Raw genomic sequence first — 25573 nt, forward strand, 5'->3', positions numbered from 1 at the left:
CCCACCAATAGAATTCTACTCCATTGCACTCTGGCTCTGCCTACAACAAATTAACAGACTCAATCTTGCAAAGTTAGATTTGTTTTGGTTTGTTGCATTGAAAAGGGGCTGATATAATGTTGATTCGATCACAGAATATGTTGCTCTATATAGTGCAAACTAAAGGGGGGGGGAATTCAGTGAAGTTCAATCTCTTGCAACTCTGAACTGCCTGGCCTTTCTGCGTGGCAGTCCTGGAGGAGGTGCAGGGCTGCGCATGCGCTCAGTTTAGAGGGAACATTGGTCTGCATGCATTTACAATACCGTTTATAAGACAGAATAAAGATAACATAGTGTTCCAGCAGTGCTGATTGTTTAACATTAACTATTGGCAATAATAATTCCTGCAGTGGTTCTAAAGTGAAGGCTAACAGTGTGGTATCCTCAGTAGTAAGTAATTTGGCGAAGGCGAAGCAGTAACATGTGGGTACATAAGTAATACTTTACATAATATTATGTCCATATTTTGATGTATTTCAACAGTCTTTTTCAAATTAGTTTGGAGCCACAGTAGTACCTTTTAAAAAACACAAGTCTTCCAGCTGGGTTTTCACTCAATGATTTGCATATTGTTTTTCATTAATGGTTGTTCCTTCATTTTGATGATGGTACTGTATGTCTTGAAATCCAGACACAATTGTCTTTTTTGTATGTTGTCATGTCTACACTAATCTTCTAACAAGCAATGGTTTATATACAAATACAAAAAGTACAAAAAGGTGCATTTTGTATGAGATTAGGCTACTCCCCGTAACTCTTAGGATAGTGTTATTCTATCCAATGAAGTCCTGTCTTAATGCATACATCCAACTTGTATGAATGGCATGTGGGATCAGATGATTTGAAATGACAAGTGTTCTTTGTTGAAGACATGTTTCTGATGCATTGAGGAAAAATAAGGTTCAATACCCGAGGTAAAAGGATTGATATACACAAGTGTTTGTGTTAGTTTCAATCACAGTAGGATTTTTCTCATCTCAAATGTACAGAAATACATGCGGTACTACGTAGTAGGTACTAGGCTTCAGATTTTTCACATGACTTCTCATTGATTGTTGTTGCTTGGCTCTGTGCGTCTTGCAGGCAGCATGCCATGGGGCTGGGTATGTAGTTGAATGGGGTGACCCGAACTGCCTTGCTGGGGGAGCTCTGACGAAAATGGCCGAAGCCGCCTGTGTGAGTTTCCACAGAGTGAGCGTTTCCAGAGGATGCTGTGCTGTAGCTCTTTAGGGATCCATCAGAGTCTCCATCTTGGCCGGAGCCAATGCTGATCTTTCTAAGGAGGGCTAGTCTCGCTGCCTCCTCTGAGATGATTGGAGCTGTCTCAACAGTTGGAGAGGTGCTTGAGTTGGTCTTGTTGGACGAAAAATCCTCAGTTTGGACTGTAGCGTCGCTCGTCTTTCTTGACTTAAGTAAAATGGTCGGCAGTTTCCTTTGCAGTGCTGGTGGTTTTGGTTTTGGCCCTTCAGGAACAGGCAACAGAGGCAATGCAGTAGATGGCAGAGTACTCTTCAAGATTTGAGGCACATCCTCATCCCGAATCCTCCTCCAGGTGACTCTGTCATTGAGGCGTGATTCAGTTCTCTGCTGCTTCTTCTTTGTATCGTCCTCACTCTTGGCTCGTCCACTTGAGTCGGAGGACGAGGAGCGGAGGGAGGAGCGGCTGGTTACTCTGCTTAGTATGTTTATGCTGGGCGATGAGGAATGACGCTTGATGGTGTCTCTTGCCTGCTGCTTGGTTGCGGAGACGTTTCTCTGAGGCACCCTGCAGGGACTCTCTGAGCTGGTTCTCCTGGCTGGACGCCTCGTTGAGAGGTCTCGGTCACTAGAGCAGGCTCTGGACAGAGTCACAGTCTGCCTTTGAAGCCTCTGCTCCTGCCCCTGCCTTGGCTCTTGCCTTTGCTCGGGCCCCTTTCCTTGCATCCTTCTTGGTCCCTGAGCAACTGCCTTTAGCTCTTGGCATCGAGATGAACATAGGAAGACTGCAGGAGCACCTGGAATTGCTCTTCTGGGCGATGCATGCTGTGAGGTAGGCACAGAGCGTGAGGACGAAACGTCACGTCTTCGATTCATTGTCTTCGATTCCTTGATAAAGGTCAATTGCCTCAGGAACCCATTGCGGTCAGACTCGCTGCTGCTTGAATGGGCAGATGTCATGCAGACTAAGTCAAAACGATTTGCTGGAGGGATTATTTTTCCTGCCACCTGACTGTTTTGTCTGCTGATACTTGTGGGTTGGTTGGTTACCAATGGCGATAGAGTTCTGGACTGTCTTGCTGCATTCTGCATGAAGGGTATTCGGACGGGTGACTTCTGTGTTTTGTGTCCTGGAGATTTTGGGCTCTGATTTGAAGGAACAGTGGAACGTCCCTTCCTTTCAGGTGGACTACTTGCTGGTGTGGTATCTTTTTGGGGAACATATTTACTTGTTTGTGAGGGGGAGGTTATTTTCTTCTGTGACTGTCTCGATGGAGTAGAGCTTTGAGATGATCCAGAGGATGAGCTCTTTGGTATCCTCGGAGGTGGGGTTGAGCTTCTTTTCGGCAAACACCACTGTGTGGAGTCCAGGGGTTGTCCCAAACGGTGGAGACTCCTTGACCTCTGTTGAGCAAGGTTTGGATTCTTTGGAGCATCTGTCTTGGGTGATTCTTTATTAGGAGGCGGCCTTTGCGAAAGATTTGTCTCTTTCTTAGGCGTGTATGTCACTGTTCTACCTCTGAAGACCACTGGCAGATTTGGAACTGGCTTACGTTGGTTGAAGTCCAGTGGTTTGTTTGCTTTTTTGTCTTTAAAGATCTTCTTTTCTTTAGGCGTAAAGCTAGATCCAGACATAAATGAGAGGACAGATTCAGTCTCTTCAGAGGAATGTTCTTGAGACTTCGATGCTTGTAACCGTGTGACAACAGAATTAGCTCCTTCTTGTATTGCTCTCCATTCAACACTGTTGAGGTCTGAGTCTTTATCAGATGCTATATCGTCACTGTCAAAGTCTTGTTCATTGTTCCATCCACCGGACACTTTCTGCATGTCGTTTCTTTGTTTCTGCTTCTTCTCTGCTTTCTTTCTTGCAGAGAGCTTCTTCCTCTGCTTAGGCATTGCAGATGTTATGCATTTCTGCAGAAGATCATCCTCTGAATCCATACTGACTGAGCTTGGTGAGCTTTGTTCCTCATACTGATTGTGGATGTGCATTGGTCTTGTTTGTTGGACCTGGTTAGATATCTTGTTGTGTTTGTTTTTCACCCATACTTGCTTGGATTTTGATTGGTGTTCCTCAAATTCTGCATCACTCAAAGAGCTAAGAGATGAACTAAGAGAGTAACATGGGGGTGTTTCCTCCATGATTAGTTTGTGCTTGATCCTATTAAAGCCTTTGGGTCTTGTCTGGTAATTGTCAATCCGACCAATATTAGTCATACTTCGGGAGAGAGTGTTTCTGCTGGACTCTCTCATCTGTTTTCTCCCTGTCCTTTTCATCACTCCCTCCTCTTTGTCTGTCTGGTCATCATAGAAGCAGCAAATGGCTTCATCTGTAGGTGTTGGATGGCACATGGACTGAAATGCCTTATTCCCCTCTAGTGCTCTCTGATTTTGGTTCCCTTCTATGTTTGGCTTTATGATAGGTAGATCCAGTTTCCTTGTCAGGACCTGTCCCTGCTTTTGTCTTTGTTGATTGGGTGATTGATCAAGGTTTCTCTGATTAGCCACTCTATCAGCCACCTCTTTGCTCTGCATCAGTACTTTTTGAGTGGATATTACATGTTTGATTGACCTGCTCATTTGATTGACTGGTATGTCAGGCTGACTGGTCATTTTAGTGGGCTTGTGGAAGTGCGAGAAAACCCGAAGGTCTTCAATTCTCTTTGCCTCTTGATCCAAACATTCCTGTTTGTTCATATTTCTAACCCTCCAATCTTTTGCCCCCTTGTCCCTCACTGGGTACTGAAGTGTTTCATCACTTAACGATGTTGTGCTGGAAAAGTTGACAGGGGTGCCCTCAGCAGAATCAGTGTATGATGAATCATCAAGATATAAGTCCTTTTGTTGCATCACAATCCTTCTCCCTGAGCACATTTGATTGGCATTGTTAGGAACCATCATATAAACAGGTATAGCTTTTCTGGTTTGGGAGTTTAGAACATGGGTAGGTAAGGTGGAGATCAGGGAGGGCCTTACTTTCCTGAACTTGGAGGGCATTGCTGAATTGATGCATTCTTTGAGAATTTCTATATCATCATCTGAATTGCCCTCGCTATATCTTTCCCCTTGGTCCATAAAGGAACGATGCTCATTGTCATCTCTGTCGCCATGAGCCCGTGGGAATGTTGGATTGTTGTCCTTTTGCTGGAGTAAGGGGGTCAATTTCAGTTCCACATCCTTCTGAATGTAGTGCTCGTGGAGAGGTAGAGCACTCAAGCTAGAGGCGCATGAAAAGTTCTCTGTGGGCTTTTCCACTGTAAAGTAGATCATGGTGTCCAAATCTGGAGGCAGGTTGAACCTTTCCTTAAAGTCTGCAATTTCCATAAACTTGCGCAAGCTGCTTTCCCACTGCCCTGCTGTCCCAGCATTTTGGGTTTCTGGTCCATTTGATTCAGCAAAGCATGGGGTTTTGCTTCGACTGGGGGGCATGGTTTGCCCTGGACTGTCAGGAAGATCACTTGGACTTATGGTTCCACTGATCATTCCGCTGCATGGATCACTAAGTATGGAGCTGGCAATTGAGTGAGACTCAAAGCTACCCAGTGAGCTGACCGAGCTACAACGGCTCATCACAAGTGGGGTCTCATGGATGTAGTTCTCTGACGAACTTGAAGGTGATCTGTCCTCAAGTATTCCTGGTGATACACCCCTGAGGAACACCTTTTCACGTTTGGTGGGGCAGGGAATTTCAATAGGATCAGACCCAATGCTCAAACAGGTTTTTGAATCAGTGACTAGCAGTTGGCTATCACTTAGATCCTCCAGGGTCTCATTCTCCTCCTCCCTCTTTACCAGATCCCCATCTTCCATTTCAATGATCTCAAGTGATGAGTCACTCTCCAACTCATTTTCACTTTGACTCTGTCCGTCAAGAGCTCCATCACCAGAGGAGAGGGAGGACAGAGAACTGCAACGGGAGAAACAGATTGGTGTGTTCTCCACTGAATACTTCTGCAGTGTCTCCATTGGTCCAATGGTTGGACTTCTAGCAGAGCTCATTGGAGAAAACTTGCCTAAACTCACTCCAGTCATCACAGTTGGGACCCAGGCTTGTCTCCTCATTGCTTGAGCTGCCTGCACATTGATGGCACTCTTTGCAACACCAAACTTGGTGACACTTTGAATTAGAGGGACATGTTGGTAGGAAGGGGACAACTTAATGGAAGTCATGCTGACATCAGAAGAGAGTTTAGTTGATGCACTAGCTGGTGTTTGCGGGGGCAGCTCTTGGCTCTTCTCTGTTTCTGTGCTATTTAGTTCAGGCAATTTAACTTCTTTGTTGTCCACAGAATCTCTCTCTGGCACATCGATCTGACTTGTCTCATTGAGGACATGAGCTCTGATGTTAAGATATTCTTGATGGGCCACCTTAAGATCAAGCTTGTTAGGCCGTCTTTGAGATGTTGCTGATCTTGCTGAGGGCCTAATCTGGTCCTTGCTACCACAATAGCCATCACTGGTACTGCCACTGTTGAGACTGTCAGTGGACAAACTTGCATGGGTGGTTTTGAGATGTAAGAGAGCATGGGCTCTGTTTAGACGTTCTCTGTGTGCAAAGCTGCTGGTATCAGAGAGCCGGCAGGGGGAGCATGACTTGGCCCGGGCCTCATGGAGTTCATCTGATCCATAGGGCCAGTCTGCGAAATGGTCCTCTGAGCTAAGGCTGAAGCTGTCCTCCGAAGATGTATGCATGGTAATGTCCTCCACAAGCTTATCAATCTTGGCCACGGTGTTGGTGATCTTTTTTGCTAATTGTTCTGCTGCAACAGACACCTCGTCTTCTGGAGGCGCTGGCCTCTTATCCTCTGTCTGTGGTGGCTCCATATCTCTCTCCGGTTCACTGTCCTTCTTGCGAGGCTGGTTTTGAAGGAAGTTGGAATTGGTCAGGAACATGGAGAGCATGGAGAAACTCCCTGTGTCCAGACTACTGGAGACATTAGGGGCCTCATCGTCGTCAAAGCAGCCTGAGTCAGATGCATAATCCTTTGCCAGGCTCTCGATATGCCGCAGCGGCTTGTTAATGCTTGGATGCTTGGGGCTGCTTTGTTTTTCAATGGAATCAAATGTTTCAGCCAGGTGCTTTGCATCTAGCTCAGCCTCCAGTGCTTTCTGCTTCCTCATGTAGAGCGAGGGCATGCAGGAACCAGGGGATATGACTGCAGCATCCTTATACTTGAGGGGCCGGTTCGTGAGCAGGTTCCGTAGCGCTGCGGCACTTCCCATGGCTATCATTTTGTGCTTGGAGTGGATGAGGTTGCGCAGCATGCTGACTGCTCCCAGGTCCCACAGCAGCTCCTGGTCCTTGGGACTGCGGGCAGAGAGGTTCCAGAGGGTCCCACAAGCGTTGCTCACAATGGTCAGGCTGTGAGAGCGCAGGTGCTGAAGCAGCGTTTGGAGGCAGTTGTGGTCCCTGAGGATTTGCCTGAATTGAAAGAAGGGAAAAAATACTTAGTATTCAAGCATGTTAGAATGTATTTAGTGGATATTTATGGCAATAATTATTGAACATTTGCGCTGATATACAGTAGAATTCAATTCAAGTAAATACAGTACCTGTAATCATCCCGTGTGGCCACAAGACTGGAAACATTGCGCAGGATGCCACCTCCACTCTCGATGATTGCCAGTGAGTTGGTCTGACATCTGTAGGTGAGGGTGCTGACCAAGAAGCCCAGAGCCCCATCTACTGAGCAAATGGCCACCTTGTTCTCAGGACTGTGTGCTGACAGGTTCCACAGAGCACTGAGGAGGCTCTTCAAGGTGGATTCCTAAAATGGGATTTTGCATTTACATTGCATTAGAGATGAGAATTTTACAGATATTTTGCCATTGTTTCCATTGATTATTGCTTTGGTTACAATTGGCAGCATGCATCAAATACATAATCTCAGTGTGATCTTACCTTTGTGGCTTGAAGAGCACATGTTATCAGTCCTGTTACACTGCCTATGTCTCTAAGGACCCTCTTGCTGTTGATGTCTGCACGCCATGACAGATTTCTCAGAATACTCGACACTACCTGTGAGGGAAAAATAGACATAACCTCTTTAGCCATGTGGTACTGGAAACATTGATTTAAATCACTGAAACTGAAAAGAGTAACGTCTCGTGGTCCTGAAATGTTGACAGAAATAATATATTCAAGTAGTTAGGATAGTAGTAACAATGTTGTACCTGATGTAGTTCCTCACTATCAGATGCAAGTTGGGCGACAATGGCCTGCAGGCAGCTTTTCTTTGTGCAGAGAGTGGCCTGTGTAAAAGAGAGTTTCAGATAAATATGTATCCCTCTCAGTTTTTTCAATGCTTTTCTCATGATACCTTACCTTGTTGACGACATCTCCGAAAGTGAGGTTTGTCAGCGCCATGCCCGCGTAGCGTCGAAGCGCCATATTGATGGGATCGTTCTTCATTCCGTACAGCTCCTGGTCCAAGTGCATTAGCTCTGCAACTACCTGCAGCCCCCCTAAACAGAGACACACCAGCCATGCATATCACAAACTGAACAATCAATTCATTTACATATCATATTTGTCAGTAAGGTTATGCTTTATCATCTTTGTTGGAAGTATATTTCCCATTGACGTGTTGTTCACTAACCTAGTTCATTCATGGCCCGTCGGTACTCCTCCTCAAAGGAGAGCTTCATGACAGCACACATGGCCTGGCAGATCTGGGGCTCCAATGGCTCAGGGATGTCTGAATACAACACAGACAAGTACAGCTGGAATTACTTTCACATTCACAGTATAATCCACAGTGTGCTATAGAGACGGCAATAATCGCCTAAAATAATCCTGCTTCCCTCCACTACCAACCTGTGGTTGTAGTACCTCCAGGGGAGGGCCTCCCTACGTGGCTCTCGATCCAGTCCCAGCCGCTGTCACAGTGCGAGCGGATCTGCTCCAGCACGTGCAGCACCCTCATCTCCCGCCGGGCTTGGCCCTCGTCTGGCTGGGAGTACACTATGTTGTGCAGGGCAGCGCTGGCTCTGGATCGGGCCTCCCGGCTGCACCCTGTACTCCCGGCCGCCTCTCCGGCGCCCCCTGGGCCGTCGTGAAGGATCTGCACCAGCAGGGGGACACAGCCTGACTTGCGCATGGCGATGCAGCTGTCTTGGGAGCTGGACATGGTCAGCAGAGTGCGGGACATCTCCTCCCTGTCCCGGTTGGCCAGCATGGAGAGCAGCCAGAACACCATCTCCACCTAATCCAGATAAAATACAAAATGGCCGTGGTGAGAATGTATTTAATTCACCTTTATTTCGACTTTTGTATTTTATATATTTGTATTTTACTACAATATTTTACAACAACGACTTGAGAAGAATATTTGATATTATAACATTGACATGCATGACCAACGAATCGGAAAATGGTGGTTGGATAGGTTCATATGCATGTAAGCTCTACTTTTGCTCCACCTGAACAATTATTCATCTAAATAATGCAAAGCCAGTAATGCAAACTGCATTGTACATCTGAACTGACATTCATCATACTAAATATGTAATGGTGGCCCTACTTTGCTTCCATCTCCTTGTGCATCAAGAGCAGAAGAAGACGATGCATTTTCTGTTTCACAGCTTGAGATCTGCAAATAAAGAAAGGGATAGGAAATGGCATGGTTTTAAGATGCTTCGTGTCATGAGGGTCAAGTGACATGCACTTCTTATTGTTTTGCAGCATGAAAGTCAATAGAAGGCTGTTTGCGTTGAACTTTCAATACAGTCTTCATAATCAAGACGGTCCCCAAGTGACCTTGAGAAAATGTATTCTGTTATTAATTCCATTCTAAATCTCTAAATTACGTAGAGATATATGGATCAATCCTAAAGGTTATGTAACTTAGAACAAAATCTTTGTAGATAAATTATTCTGTAATTTCCATTTGTATGTGTTTCTTTGGTTGAACAGACTTAATTTAGCAATAATGCCATTTGAATGGAAAGATTGATACATTATTTATTTACAAAATGTTAGCTAGTATCTCAATAAGTACGTTCCTGTGTAGCTCAGTTGGTAGAGGATGATAATAATAATAATAATAATAATAATAATAATAATATGCCATTTAGCAGACGCTTTTATCCAAAGCGACTTACAGTCATGCGTGCATAAATTTTTGTGTATGGGTGGTCCCGGGGTTCGAACCCACTACCTTGGCGTTACAAGCGCCGTGCTCTACCAGCTGAGCTACAGAGGACCACCAGGATTGCGCATGTAACGCCAGGGTTGTGGGTTTGATTCCCAAGGGAGACCAGTATGAAAATGTATGCACTCACTATTGTAAGTTGCTCTGGATAACAGCGTCTACTAAAATGTAAATGTAAAATGTAAATTAATTATTGTACAAATACAATTATACCTGTATGGTAAGCCTAAATAAATAAGAACAGTATCCAGCCGCTGGCATGTGTAGATAATTGAAATTTCATACAAGATAAAAAAACAAATAATGTCCTAAATTTGCTGTTTAATCCTAAGTATTTAGTAGTCAGCATCAGAACCCCCTGAAGTGAACACCAGAGTGAGATGTTATTGTCAATAGACCACTAACAGCTACAGTGCCTTCAGAAAGTATTAATACCCCTTGACTTATTCCACATTTTGTTGTTACAACCTGAATTTAAAATTGATTAAATTCTCACCCATCTACACACATTACCCCATAATGAAACATTTATTGAAAATGAAATACAGAAATATCTAATTTACATAATTATTCACACCCTTGAGTCAATACTTTGTAGAAGCACATTTGGCAGTGATTACATCTGTAATTCTTTCTGGGTAAGTCTCTAAGATCTTTCCACACATGGATTGTGTGACATTTGCCCATTATTCTTTTCAAAATTCTTCAAACTCTGTCAAATTGGTTGTTGATCATTACTAGACAACCATTTTCAGGTCTTGCCATAGATTTTCAAGTAGATTTAAGTCAAAACTGTAACTTGGCCACTCAGGAACATTCACTGTCTTCTTGGTAAGCAACTCCAGTGTAGATTTGGTCTTGTGTTTTAGGTTATTGTCCTGCTGAAAGGTGAATTAATCTCCTAGTGTCTGGTGGAAAGCAGACTGAACCAGGTTTTCCTCTAGGATTTTGCCTGTGCTTAGCGCTATTCCGTTTCTTTTTTATCCTGAAAAACTCCCCAGTCCTTAACAATTACAAGCATACCCATAACATCATGCAGCCAGCACTATGCTTGAAAATATAGAGAGTGGTAGTAACTAATGTGTTGTATTGGATTTGCCCCAAACATAGCACTTTGTATTCAGGACAAAAAGCAAATAGCTTTGCCACATTTTTTGCAGTATTACTTTAGTGCAGGGATCCCAAACTAAGGGGTGCACGTTTTGGTTTTTGCCCTAGCACTACACAGCTGATTCAAATAATCAGCTAATCATCAAGCTTTGATCATTTGAATCAGCTGTGTAGTCTTATATATTCAATGTCTGCTTTTTTTTTCTTTCTACCCATCTACCAATAGGTGCCCTTCTTTGCGAGTATTGGGAAACCTCCCTGGTCTTTGTGGTTGAATCTGTGTTTAACATTCATTGCTCGACTGAGGGACCTTACAGATAATTGTATGTGTCGGGTACATAGATGAGGAAGTCATTCAAAAATCATGTCCATGCAACTTATTATGTGACTTGTTAAGCACATTTTTTACTCCTGAACTTATTTAGGCTTGCCATAACAAAGGGGTTGTAGACTTATTGACTACATTTCAGCTTTTCATTTTTAATTTGTAACATTTCTGAAGGCACTATATAAATACATTTCATTTCAGCTAATAAATCTTAATCTTGGCCCTGCAGACAGACATACTCTTTTCTCATCAGGTACCAGCTGCACACTCCAAGCATACAGACACAATGCATTTGCATACGACATACCAATTGGCTCCATCACAAATCTTCAGAGAGTATCTATCAACTCTTTTATCCCCCCAGCCCATCACCATGGTAACCCATGGTGCTGCAGGGTGTGTGTGTGAGCCTGTGACTGATCGCCTCAAAGACTCACTCTCAGACAAAGGGGGAGGGCTATAGACATATGCTTGTCTGAATAGCTCCATGTTGTAAGCAATAAAGTATTATCTTGCCGATCACATTTTAGTCATTTAGCAGACGCTCTTATCCAGAGCGACTTACAGTTAGTGAGTGCATACATTTTCATACTGGCCCCCCGTGGGAAACGAACCCACAACCCTGGCGTTGCAAGCGCCATGCTCTACCAACTGAACTACAGGGGAATACAAGACAAACATGCTAAATGTGTCTGTGTTTTGATGGATTGAATCTGCAGTGGCTTTTACCCCATTCATTGTCGTAGCCACGCAGTTCAAATATATAATCAAAAGCTTACAATGTATTGACCAGGAACCTGCTGTGTGCTGCAAGATAGATGACAATAACCCTGAAAAACATGGAACAATGTGTCTATTGTATCCCCTTTTATTTATAATTCTCCTTGCATCCTTGTACTATAGAGCTCGTTGCTATTCTCCTATAGAGCACCAGCAGACAGAAACACAGACACATAGACGGGCCAGTCTGGGACCAAGACCATGCTTGCAGTGCCTAAGCAACTCTATACTTTCTGGGAGGAGCGACCAACTGGAGCCGAGCTAAAGAGGGGCAAAGCCTGTGTTCTGCATAGCAACACGGCAGCGCTAGAGAGCACAGCCAGGGAGCGACACAAGGTGAGGGGGATAGAGAGAGAGAGAGGGGGATAGAGAGAGAGAGAGAGAGACGCGGCTGGGCCTGCTGCGCAGTGCAGCAGCTCAGCTCAGTCAGCCCAAGGTTAATATATAAAAATAAAAAAAAGATTAAAAAAAGACAGTATATTACAGGATAACGGCATTCCACACTCTACAGGATTAGATTAGATCCTACTGTATAACAGGTCCTTCTGTATACAGTCACAGTGCACTGTCCTTATTATAATCATATGTTCAGGAATCAACCCCTCATAAAAACCATATAGGATGTAATTAACATAATTGGCCTATACAGGAAATACTAATTCAATATTCTACTTATGTAAAACAAGTGATTATGTATTACAATTTTAGTTTGAACTGTGTTCTGATAAGATAATAGTAATAAGGCCCAATCAAACTGTCACTTGTGTGTACAATATGTTGTTTGGGTTAACCAATAGATCTTTTTTGTTTACCCCTGCTTTTCTAGGCCAAAGGATCGCCCAGGTTGAATCTGATAAATTATTAAATGGCCTCAATCGAATTGTCTACAATGATTTATTCAAACTAGTTCATAATTAATTACCCCTAAGTGAAACCCCCTCAAGTAAAATGACAAATAACTGATTATGTGAATCAATATATGACGATGGATTAATTTAAAATCTGAAAATGTCCAAACCTGGTGTAACCAGTTAATTACCGTTTTCAAATTCACAATTATCGAGTGTTGCTTTTCAAACGAAAACAAAATTATCTCGTCTGTGTTTCTCATCAATATTAAATGAACTGGAGCAGCTTGTGGTTTTCCAGGCATAGGCACGAGGAGCTGGGCCTACCCAATAAGATTGAGCAAAAAAATATATACTAAACATATATCGTTTTTATTTTATTTGTATTCTTTACTTGTCAGTGTTCCAAACGGGACATGATTTGTCTTTACTTGACTTGCACAGTACTTGACTTGGGCAGGAGCTCAACGGAACTGAGTACCAGCACCTCAAATGTTCTTCTGCTTGAGTTCCTGCACCTCCTATAGAATATTAGCTCAAAAGTATAGAGGAGTTCCTGCACCTAAATATAAACGGTACCAGCACCCAAAATGAGTACCGGCACCTATTTCAGTCCAAGTCAAGCACTGGCCTAAACATGCATACACCATCAGATAGAATTCATAGCAACCAGTAGGAAGGTGGTGGGAAAACGAAAGGGATATATATATTGACAATAATAATAATATATTTTATTTGGCAGATGCCTTTCAGGACACTCAAGGACATCTAACATAAAATCTAGTGCTGTACATAAAACATATTTATTTAGGCCTAGGTAATGAATTTGAATTTGTAAAGCGTATCAATTTTAAAATAATGGGCGGGTTCTGCAACTTGTCACTTTGCACTGATACCATGTGCAGTAAATAGTAGCTACAGTGGCTTGCGAAAGTATTCACCCCACCTTGGCAATTTTCCTATTTTGATGCCTTACAACATGGAATTAAAATGGATTTTTTGGGGGTTTGTATCATTTGATTTACACAACATGCCTACCACTTTGAAGATGCAACATTTGTTGTTGTTGTGTGAAACAGATCTTGAGCGTGCATAACTATTCAACACCTTAGGGTCATTGTCCTGCTGGAAAGTGAACCTCCGTCCCAGTCTCAAATCTCTGGAAGACTGAAACAGGTTTCCCTCAAGAATTTCCCTGTATTTAGCGCCATCCATCATTCCTTCAATTCTGACCAGTTTCCCAGTCCCTGCCGATGAAAAACATCCCCACAGCATGATGCTGCCACCACCATGCTTCAGTGTGGGGATGATGTTCTCGGGGTGATGAGAGGTGTTGGGTTTGCGCCAGACATAGCGTTTTCCTTGATAGCCAAAAAGCTCAATTTTAGTCTCATCTGACCAGAGTACCTTCTACCATATGTTTGGGGAGTCTCCCACATGCCTTTTGGCGAACACCAAACGTGTTTGCCTATTTTGTTCTTTAAGCAATGTCTTTTTTCTGCCCACTCTTCCGTAAAGCCCAGCTCAGTGGAGTGTACGGCTTAAAGTGGTCCTATGGACAGATACTCCAATCTCCGCTGTGGAGCTTTGCAGCTCCTTCAGGGTTATCTTTGGTCTCTTTGTTGCCTCTCTGATTAATGCCCTCCTTGCCTGCTAATTATGTGACTTCTGAAGGTAATTGGTTGCACCATATCTTATTTAGGGGCTTCATAGCAAAGGGGGTGAATACATATGCACGCATCACTTTTCCGTTCTTTATTTATTAAATTTCACTTCACCAATTTTGACTATTTTGTGTATGTCCATTACATGAAATCCAAATAAAAATCCATTTAAATTACAGGTTGTAATATAACAAAATAGGAAAAACGCCAAGGGGGATGAATACTTTTGCAAGGCACTGTATCGCTGTGTAGGCTATGCTACACTGTGTAGGCTACTCACCGTAGCTAGCTAGTTAAGACTTATAGCCAACTTGGCTAGCAAAAAAAGAAGTACAATGGCCAAACAAAGCTCAGAGATTTTTTTCAAGAGGCTGTGTACAGAAGAGGATGTTGGAGCTTTTGCCAAGTTATTTGATATCAGTGATTTCGCCATGAAGGGCCTCCAGTCCCACTCTATATCAATCACTGATTGCATTGATCTAATCGAGGGCCTTAAAGACAGTTTCAGTACATTCAGAGACAATGATCAACACTACAACACTATTTTTATTAAACACTTTTAGAAATCATGAAATACGCTTCTCCAATTTCGACTTGCACTATCTTGCTCCCTCCACTGAGACATGACCATCAGTCCAGTGAAAAAAAAAATAAATAAAAGTTATTTTAATTTATGCTCCGATGTGCCTCGCAAGTAATAGGCTACAACAACTGACCTACAGTGAGGGAAAAAAGTATTTGATCCCCTGCTGATTTTGTATGTTTGCCCACTGACAAAGAAATTATCAGTCTATAATTTTAATGGTAGGTTTATTTGAACAGTGAGAGACAGAATAACAACAAAAAAATCCTAAGAAACGCATGTCAAAAATGTTATCAATTGATTTGCATTTTAATGAGGGAAATAAGTATTTGACCCCCTCTCAATCAGAAAGATTTCTGGCTCCCAGGTGTCTTTTATACAGGTAACGAGCTGAGATTAGGAGCACACTCTTAAAGGGAGTGCTCCTAATCTCAGTTTGTTACCTGTATAAAAGACACCTGTCCACAGAAGCAATCAATCAATCAGATTCCAAACTCTCCACCATGGCCAAGACCAAAGAGCTCTCCAAGGGACAAGATTGTAGACCTACACAAGGCTGGAATGGGCTACAAGACCATCGCCAAGCAGCTTGGTGAGAAGGTGACAACAGTTGGTGCGATTATTCGCAAATGGAAGAAACACAAAATAACTGTCAATCTCCCTCGGCCTGGGGCTCCATGCAAGATCTCACCTGGTGGAGTTGCAATGATCATGAGAACGGTGAGGAATCAGCCCAGAAATACACGGGAGGATCTTGTCAATGATCTCAAGGCAGCTGGGACCATAGTCACCAAGAAAACAATTGGTAACACACTACGCCGTGAAGGACTGAAATCCTGCAGTGCCCGCAAGTCCCCCTGCTCAAGAAAGCACAAATACATGCCCGTCTGAAGTTTGCCAATGAACATCTGAATGATTCAGAGGAGAACTGGGTGAAAGTGTTGTGGTCAGATGAGACCAAAATGAAGCTCTTTGGCATCAACTCAACTCGCCGTGTTTGGAGGAGGAGGAATGCTGCCTATGACCCCAAGAACACCATCCCCACCGTCAAACATGGAGGTGGAAACATTATGCTTTGGGGGTGTTTTCTGCTAAGGGGACAGGACAACTTCACCGTATCAAAGGGACGATAGACGGGGCCATGTACTGTCAAATCTTGGGTGAGAACCTCCTTCCCTCAGCCAGGGCATTGAAAATGGGTCGTGGATGGGTATTCCAGCATGACAATGACCCAAAACACACGGCCAAGGCAAGCAACAAAGGAGTGGCTCAAGAAGAAGCACATTAAGGTCCTGGAATGGCCTAGCCAGTCTCCAGACCTTAATCCCATAGAAAATCTGTGGAGGGAGCTGAAGGTTCGAGTTGCCAAACGTCAGCCTCGAAACCTTAATGACTTGGAGAAGATCTGCAAAGTGGAGTGGGACAAAATCCCTCCTGAGATGTGTGCAAACCTGGTGGCCAACTACAAGAAACGTCTGACCTCTGTGATTGCCAACAAGGGTTTTGCCACCAAGTACTAAGTCATGTTTTGCAGAGGGGTCAAATACTTATTTCCCTCATTAAAATGCAAATCAATTCATAGCATTTTTGACATGCGTTTTTCTGGATTTTTTTGTTGTTATTCTGTCTCTCACTGTTCAAATAAACCTACCATTACAATTATAGACTAATCATTTCTTTGTCAGTGGGCAAACGTACAAAATCAGCAGGGGATCAAATACTTTTTTCCCTCACTGTATTACCAGTGTTATCAAATAGCCTAGCTTGAGATTTGAGTTTTATAAGGGACTCTACATTATTTATAATAAGGGGTAGGCCAACAAGGAGAAAATTGGACCTCTCTTATTATACAGTATATGAAAATAGGCAAATGCATGAAACAATATTTATTTCCAGTCAACATAAATAGCCTATCATTTTTTACAATTGAATTGGAAATAAAACTGCCCTGTGCTTCTCCGCTCATGCACTATAGTTAGGCCCTATAGGCTATTGATCATTTCATTGATATTAAACAATACATTGTAGGGCGCACTTCATCTCCCACGCCCAGCAGAGAATTGCACTCTGCTTGCATTTTGACTCATAAAGTGATCTCAGTTAAGAAAAGTTTGGAGACACTGTTTTAGTCTATATACAGTGGGGTAAAAAAGTATTTAGTCAGCCACCAATTGTGCAAGTTCTCCCACTTAAAAAGATGAGAGAGGCCTGTAATTTTCATCATAGGTACACGTCAACTATGACAGACAAAATGAGAAAATAATTTCCAGAAAATTACATTGTAGGATTTTTAATGAATTTATTAGCAAATTATGGTGGAAAATAAGTATTTGGTCAATAACAAAAGTTTCTCAATACTTTGTTATATACCCTTTGTGTCACGATCGTTGACTGATGAAGCGGACCAAGGCGCAGCGTGATAAACATACATACTTTATTCAGTACTTAACACGAACAAAACAACAAACGAAACGTGAAGTCCTGGGTTAACACAAAACCTTAACGGAACAAGATCCCACAACCTAACATGCCAAAAGGCTGCCTAAGTATGGTCCCCAATCAGAGACAACGAGCTACAGCTGTCTCTGATTGGGAACCACCCTGGCCAACATAGAAACTAAACGATCTAGAACAAAAACCAATGAAAACTAAACATAGAAAATCCACACCCTGGCTCAACAATTAAGAGTCCCCAGAGCCAGGGCGTGACACTTTGTTGGCAATGACACAGGTCAAACGTTTTCTGTAAGTCTTCACAAGGTTTTCACACACTGTTGCTGGTATTTTGGCCCATTCCTCCATGCAGATCTCCTCTAGAGCAGTGATGTTTTGGGGCTGTCGCTGGGCAACACAGACTTTCAACTCCCTCCAAAGATTTTCTATGGGGTTGAGATCTGGAGACTGGCTAGGCCACTCCAGGACCTTGAAATGCTTCTTACGAAGCCACTCCTTCGTTGCCCGGGCGGTGTGTTTGGGATCATTGTCATGCTGAAAGACCCAGCCACGTTTCATCTTCAATGCCCTTGCTGATGGAAGGAGGTTTTCACTCAAAATCTCACGATACATGGCCCCATTCATTCTTTCCTTTACACGGATCAGTCGTCCTCTTCCCTTTGCAGAAAAACAGCCCCAAAGCATGATGTTTCCACCCCCATGCTTCACAGTAGGTATGGTGTTCTTTGGATGCAACTCAGCATTCTTTGTCCTCCAAACACGACGAGTTGAGTTTTTACCAAAAAGTTCTATTTTGGTTTCATCTGACCATATGACATTCTCCCAATCCTCTTCTGGATCATCCAAATGCACTCTAGCAAACTTCAGACGGGCCTGGACATGTACTGGCTTAAGCAGGGGAACACGTCTGGCACTGCAGGATTTGAGTCCCTGGCGGCGTAGTGTGTTACTGATGGTAGGCTTTGTTACTTTGGTCCCAGCTCTCTGCAGGTCATTCACTAGGTCCCCCCGTGTGGTTCTGGGATTTTTGCTCACCGTTCTTGTGATCATTTTGACCCCACGGGGTGAGATCTTGCGTGGAGCCCCAGATCGAGGGAGATTATCAGTGGTCTTGTATGTCTTACATTTCCTAATAATTGCTCCCACAGTTGATTTCTTCAAACCAAGCTGCTTACCTATTGCAGATTCAGTCTTCCCAGCCTGGTGCAGGTCTACAATTTTGTTTCTGGTGTCCTTTGACAGCTCTTTGGTCTTGGCCATAGTGGAGTTTGGAGTGTGACTGTTTGAGGTTGTGGACAGGTGTCTTTTATATAAGATAATAAGTTCAAACAGGTGCCATTAATAAAGGTAACGAGTGGAGGACAGAGGAGCCTCTTAAAGAAGAAGTTACAGGTCTGTGAGAGCCAGAAATCTTGCTTGTTTGTAGGTGACCAAATACTTATTTTCCACCATAATTTGCAAATAAATTCATTAAAAATCCTACAATGTGATTTTCTGGAAAAATAATTCTCAATTTGTCTGTCATAGTTGACGTGTACCTATGATGAAAATTACAGGCCTCTCTCATCTTTTTAAGGGGGAGAACTTGCACAATTGGTGGCTGACTAAATACTTTTTTCCCCCACTGTAGGCTAGTATTGTGTGTATTAGCATACTGTTAGGCTATAATCTAAGTTTCCTTTGATGTCTAATGCAAACCGCATCTACATTGATTGGCCTCTGTGCCAGTGATTAACACTCGTTGGACACCCTCTTCGGCCCAATGAAGGGTCTTATGAAAGTCAACATTCTAACAGTCTAATAAATACATTTCATAAATGCTATTGGAAGAATAATCATTTGGTTGTATTTATGAAGGTCTTAGGAAACATTAGAATACGAAAGAGAATGTATTTCAAAGAACACAATAGCATTTCCATTAGTTTATGTAACTGTAGGCTATATATACATAAGAAAAACCAATAAAACACCCCAATTAGGTGTTAAAAATCATTAAATAAACATATTCACAAAGATCATTCGTTATTAATTTATTAAGGGCAGGTCTTAAGGAACGAATTGCATTTCAAAAGAACAGAATGGCATATTTTGAGTTTAAATATATTACTGTGCTCTGAGTGTTGCGAGTGCATGCAGGGAGTGCTTGTAATAGCAGTAATTTTGCCCCAAAAAATGTTTTATTTTGAAATAGAGCTCAAGGGGTTATATTTAAGAGTTGTTTGGCAAGAATAGGTGATTTGGAAACTGCAGAATCTGCTCTTTCTGTAACTATATAGACATCAAAACGTCTTACCTGCTTGTGACTGTAGGAGAATTTGCAAAAGCCACTTTTTGGAACTCCGTTTCATTTCCCTGCCTCTATGTCAATTCCAAGCTGCGCTGTTCATTCGATTCTTCATATACAATTCAACAATTGATAATAGTCTCACCCATCAGACTATTGTCAATTTAATCTTGTCTTTAGGCTATCTATTATTATGTGTGAAATTAGTTTTGATATAGTTAGGTGTAGTTTTGACAGGCCATCATCAGCTGCACAGGCCTGACAGGCAGAAAAAAAAGCCATGTCCTCTTAAAACTGCTAACACAAATTCTGTTTGTGATATGAACATTTTAACAACGATAGTGTGTTGGATAGAATTATTTAGGAAAAGTCAAGGACAAGGACAGGGGGACATAACTTTAAAAAAGTAAATTTGTTTTGAGTCAATATGATGCTCTCGGCTCTCCTAGTGTTAAATGCTTACATTTGTGGCCGCCTAGCCTAGCCTAGCCTACTATCTAAATTAAAAATGAATTGGTCATTTAGCAGACGGTCTTATCCAGAGCGACTTACAGGAGCAATTAGTGTTAAGTGCCTTGCTCAAGGGCATATCGACAGATTTTTCACCTAGTCGGCTCTGGGATTAGAACCAGCGACCTTTCGGTTACTGGCACAACGCTCTTAACCACTAAGCTACCTGCCGCCCGTATCTCCTGTTATCTGAGCCAGTGAGAGGTTGCCAAGCCTATTGTAATTATTACTGTTATATCAGGGCATTAGGTTATAGTCTCATTGTCTATTAATTATATGTATATGGTTATTTATATGCCTATGTGTTGTGTGCGATCGATTACAGTAGGGTATAAGGTAGGCTTTTATGATCATTTAATGATGATTGAATGCACACATTTTGGCCCACCTACATTTTTGCTTGCCATCAACAGATTTCTGCCTGCGCCACTGCATAGCATTGAATATTTATTGTAAATCCACTATGGTGGTGTGCGTGTGTACTCTCCCAATCATCAGTAAAGATGCTTCTTGAAGGCACATCAAACATCACTCAGTTTCAGCATGTGCCGGTGTTGAAGGCAGCGGTGTGGAACTGCACCTGTTTGTGTACAGGCCCTCTAGTGATCGCATAGCCTTAATATTTCAAAGCACCTATAAAACATTCAGCCTAGTGCTGACAAGACACAGGAGAGAAATATTAAACCCGCCACAGGATGAGGAAAACAATATTATCTAAATTCACCGACAGCTGCTGAGGCGAGGGACAATGTGAAATAAATCCTTGTCATCTTTCATGTTTTACAGTACAAAATCATTTTGTGAAAACAGAACACAGGATTATCTAGCTTGTCTCAATCTCTGTGTGTATTCATTGTTCATAACGGTCTCTGCAGTTGAAGTCTGATGTATCCACTTCAGAAAACCAATTCATCTGTGCTGCTTCTGTTGGACAGTTTTACCTGTGTCTCAAGTGTGTGTGTGTGTGTTTGTGTTTATTATTTCACCTCACACAGGCTCTTCTCCTGGGTGCCTCTGGACTCCTGGGCCTCCTGTAGCTCTTTCTCCAGCTGTTCCAGACGAGCCACACGGATCTGTGAGTGGAGACAGAGAGAGAGAGAGTGAGCAAGTGAGAGAGCGAGTCTTTAGTCGCCACAGACATTTTGTGAGGTGACAAACATTGTACAACACCCTCCATAACAGCACAGTTTTAATTTATGCGGTTTTACATGTAAACTGTGTGTGGATATGCAAGGCAAACTGGGCCGTCTGTTGCATCCCAAACATGTTTCAGAAAGAAGTACCACACTCAATAATGTAAGTAAATGCTTTGACAACAGTTGCCAAATGTCACTGTCTGTGTTGCCATTCCAGAGACAGACTTGGCAGAGAGTCCTTCTCCTTACCTGTGTCCTCTGGACCATTTCATCACTGGTTCCGAAGCGTTCCTCCATGACAGAACGCAACTGCTGCGCCTCGAATTCCAGCTGCTGGCGAATAAGGTCCATCTGTATGGAGAACTATGAAGATAAGGAAGAGGAGGTTAGTTTCCACACAACACAATAATACATTTTGAAACAAAATGGTTGCTAGCTTCTCTGCCGAAGAGTTTTAATCTCACCTGCGCACCTGTTTAAATAATAATGAGTTGATTTCATGACAATGAGCATACAAAAAAAGCAATAAGAATAAATGTTGTGTCTATCTATGTAAAGGGGTGTCAAACTCAATTTGCCCCGGGGTCCGCATTCGGTCTTCAACGAGGTCCGGAGGGCTGCACTGAAAATTGGTTATATTTCCTCGCTGCTAATTTTCAATGCTCCCAACTGTCTAGCTTTCATTTAGCTAATTATTAACGAGCTGGACACAGTCAAGAAACTGTATGAATGTAGGTCCATTATCATTTCTACACAGTTTCAATTTGGTTTTAGGCATTTTAAAGTATATTGAGTTTGCGCTCACTGTGTCGATGCGTGGCAGTTGGTTCAGCCGCTGAGACAGGCCTTGGAGCTGGCTGTAGTACCAGTGACGCTCCCGCTCCTCCTTGTCTATCTCACTCACCAGCATAGTCCTGGAACACACACAGCCACACAAACCTTTAACACATAGACTGCCATCCTCAACATCACTGGGGATTCATAGTACCTCACCTTTGGGGGGACTAAAGATTTATAGTGAATTTTTCAGGTACTATTACATGTAATACATGCATCTAATTGAACAATGGCAAAGCGCTTACCTCTCTTTGTAGAGGTCTTCCAGATGCTGGGCAGTGATGCGTCCTTCTCCCAGCATGACTTTGGCCAGAGCTCCATCCATGAGGTGGGGGTGTCCAGGATGCACGGCCGTGCCCTCCCCTGACAAAGAGGAGCTCTGGCGAGATGAAGGCCGCAGGGGGCTCCTGGCTCTGGAGGAGGAGGGAGGCAAGCAGGCCAGACGATCGTCCATGTCACTCGACTGAGCTGCCAGACTGGCTAGACTGTCTGGGAGGACACGCAGATTGTGCGGCTGGTACTTCAGCTCATAGTAGTTGGTCAGGTCCATGTGCAACTCTGAGAGAGCGAGAACGAAAGAGAGAGAAAGATTATATATTTTTTAAATGAACCATTGAAATGGCCTATTATTGAATTAATCAATGAGCTGTGTACAATATCAGTTTCATGCAAGACAGACATTAAAAGGTGAGAAAATAGACCGAAAACTACATCAGACGTACCTTTGAGCTGGTCCAGCACATCAGTCCTCCCTGAGGAGGCCAAAGTGCCAGCCTCCAGCTCCAGTTTATTCTGTAGGCCCTTCAATACCCCCTAGAGTGGAGAAAGCAATTCATAATCACTGTCTGTGTCAACTTGAAATTGTTGTTGTGGCCACAGTAAAACCAAAAACGAGTCACAATGACCTAGAGATGAAATAAACCAAGCAATGAAAATATATGCCTCTTATTCCTCTCCTTTTTATCCTCTCATAAGATGTCATATTTGTATTTATATTTTTTATTTAACTAGGCAAGTCAGTTAAGAACAAATTCTTATTTACAATGACGGCCTATAGCCAAATCAATGTAAAATCCAAGCCTTTTCTTCTTATCAATGTCCTCTTACTGGAAAATATACATTGTCTTTGTTTTTTTTTTAGATGGGCGGTTTGGTCTGTTTGCTACCAGTATCTGGCAGTGTGAGCTCTCTACAGAGCATCTTGGTTTTCTGCTCATAGCTCAAGCCGACCTCAGGAATATGAAGACTTTAGCTGGGGATTATCCAGCTGTGCTCAGCATCTGGGCACATGTGCCAGAGGAGTAATAGGGCGAACCCGCGTGCATTGGGTTTGGCACCTACGATTACAGCTTAAGATGGAGGCCTATCAAGACTATGATTGATGTTTTTGGCTGCAGCTATGGAATGAAGAAATTGTATTTCGGTAGGTTTTGTTGTTCATTTCATAAATTCTGATTGAAATGATTCATTATGAAAGAAGGATGAGCGGGGCTTTTTTAATGACCAGATTATGTTATGTGTTTTGACCTTTCTGCTCATGCCTTTCAGAATCAGGTACACAGTATTTTAGTGGTAGTCCACAGTACACAGAATTTAGGCTAAAGACACTCTAAAGCACATTGGAAACCCTGATTCCACCCCTCTTGGGATGGTCCCTAATTCTGCCAGTAATCCAAACTCCCCTGACATTGAGAGTGTCTATTGGGTCAGAAGCAGCATGACAAAGCGATCAAATTAGTCAAGGATTCTTCTCTCCATTTTCAAATGATGGCACATCATTGGGAAAACAAAATCTCTATTCAGAGCCAGTAGACAACCAATAGGTCTATTCCTTCCTGTGAATAAAATATACCAAGGCAGAAGTCCTTACTATCCCTTTCAGCAGAAGGAAATCATTTTCCAAATAATATAGTTTGATTTAAGTAAAAGTGACAAGAGCTGGGTGATTATGCAGGATCAAGCTGATTTATTCCTGAGGTAACGCAAGGACACTGCAATGTTCTACAGGAGATTAAATGGCACACACTGAGAGTCAGGGTGTGCCATTTCATCTTCAACTGATCCAGATCATATTAATCCACACAGATATCATGTTATGATGCATGTCTATAAAGGCCAAACGTTTCGTCAATAAACAGATGGATACCAAACAATAAACCATCATTGCAATGACACATGGTGTGACAGGGAGGAGTCTATTGACAGAAACTTGAAGCAGATTCTTTCCTGGAATCCAGGGAGAGGCTTGGCCACAGAGGAAAAAAAAGGACTATCCTGTTAGACAAGCAGGGATTTCAAACAGCAAAAAATCTATAATGACAAAATGTCTTAGTGGGCTGAATGGTCTAATGGTTTCCTTCTTCCTCGGCAGCTTGTCTCAATCCCTGCTGGCATCATTACTGTAACAAAGATAACTGGATGGATCTGTGCAGAAAGAGGAATGATTTGTGTAGCCCAGTGCCTCGTCTATCTAGGCTAGGGATGCTAGCCATGAAGCATTAGCGTCTCCAGTCACTCAGGAGAGAAACTGGGTCACTAGTGAAGGAGTTACATGAAGTCTACAGCATCCTCCAGAATTGGGGCTAAACTCTATCCATCTCAGGCAGAACTGAGTGGATTTTGAATAGGAATATGTCCTATCTGTATCTCAATCATGCTTTTAGCCCATTACTTGACAAAATGGAGGGAAGGATCCTACATCCTACAGATGTAGGATCTTAATTTGAGCCTGTTTGCTACTGCAGGAAAATTATCCTGCAGCAACAGGAAATGTGAATTGATATGTGGATTATAATTAATGGACATTTCTGTAGGGGTTGATACATTTTTCGTAAGGGAGAATCGTCTGAAATTTCAATGTGGAAATTACAAACTTTAGAAGCCTCAAAGAAGCCTTTAGAAGCCTTTTTAAAAACCTCAAATAAACTACAGGTTTTAACTGTCCTGCATTGCAGGAAAGCTCCTGCAACATGGTGATCAAATTAAGATCCTACTTCTGTAGGCATAGAGAAATTCCAAAATGAAAACATTGTCTTTTAGAAACCAAAGCAACACTTTATCTTAGCAACACTTAATCATCTGTGTCTTAAACGTTTTTAAATCTTTGGTCCATATGCCGAGAAATAACAAACTATAAGGTCAATGCAATGGTTGAACTTCCACCTTTCCAACATGTCACCAAATCAACACTCTAATCTTATCCTATTCTTATTTCTCCCTTAGCCCTGGGGTCGTCCCTCTGTCCTCTCTCACCTTCATGTCGGTGGTCTCGTTCTCGAGCATAGACAGGTGGTTGGAGTTGTCCTCCAGCTCTCTACGCAGATGGGAGTTCTCCTGGCGGAGAGCTTCCACCTGGTAGACCAGCTGGTCATAGGAAGCCGTGGAGTTCGCCATCTTCAGGCAGTGTTGTGGTCCCTGCAAGGAAGGAGAAACAAGTGAGATTGGAGGTTAGTGTGGTGTGGAGGTTAGCTTCATGGCAAACGCCGGCATATTATGCATTGCTTATTATAAGGTTATTCCATTGTGTCTTTGCTGAATTACTTATAGGAAAACTGCTCTTTGCAGAATCACTTATTGGAAAACTGCCAGTTTTATTTCCCAATTGATACTCATAAACATACAACATCACAACATAGATAAAAAGAGAT

At 42.6% G+C, this 25573-nt stretch overlaps 1 protein-coding gene across 1 annotated transcript; it reads right to left on the minus strand.

Annotated features, from left to right (window-relative positions):
- Nucleotides 1-1056: 1056 nt before the first annotated feature.
- LOC311130686 (adenomatous polyposis coli protein 2-like) lies at nt 1057-25319 on the minus strand (the record flags this gene model as incomplete). Its single annotated transcript, XM_084163472.1, has 14 exons — nt 1057-6661; nt 6793-7007; nt 7142-7258; nt 7414-7491; nt 7565-7704; nt 7839-7937; nt 8057-8444; nt 8763-8831; nt 20940-21026; nt 21339-21452; nt 21895-22003; nt 22172-22484; nt 22649-22739; nt 25179-25319. 14 exons carry the CDS (start codon nt 25317-25319, stop codon nt 1057-1059), a joined length of 7566 nt encoding a protein of 2521 aa, XP_084019598.1.
- Nucleotides 25320-25573: the final 254 nt, after the last annotated feature.

Source organism: Coregonus lavaretus, assembly GCF_964263955.1.
Source record: "Coregonus lavaretus genome assembly, chromosome: 6".
Taxonomy (NCBI): domain Eukaryota; kingdom Metazoa; phylum Chordata; class Actinopteri; order Salmoniformes; family Salmonidae; genus Coregonus; species Coregonus lavaretus.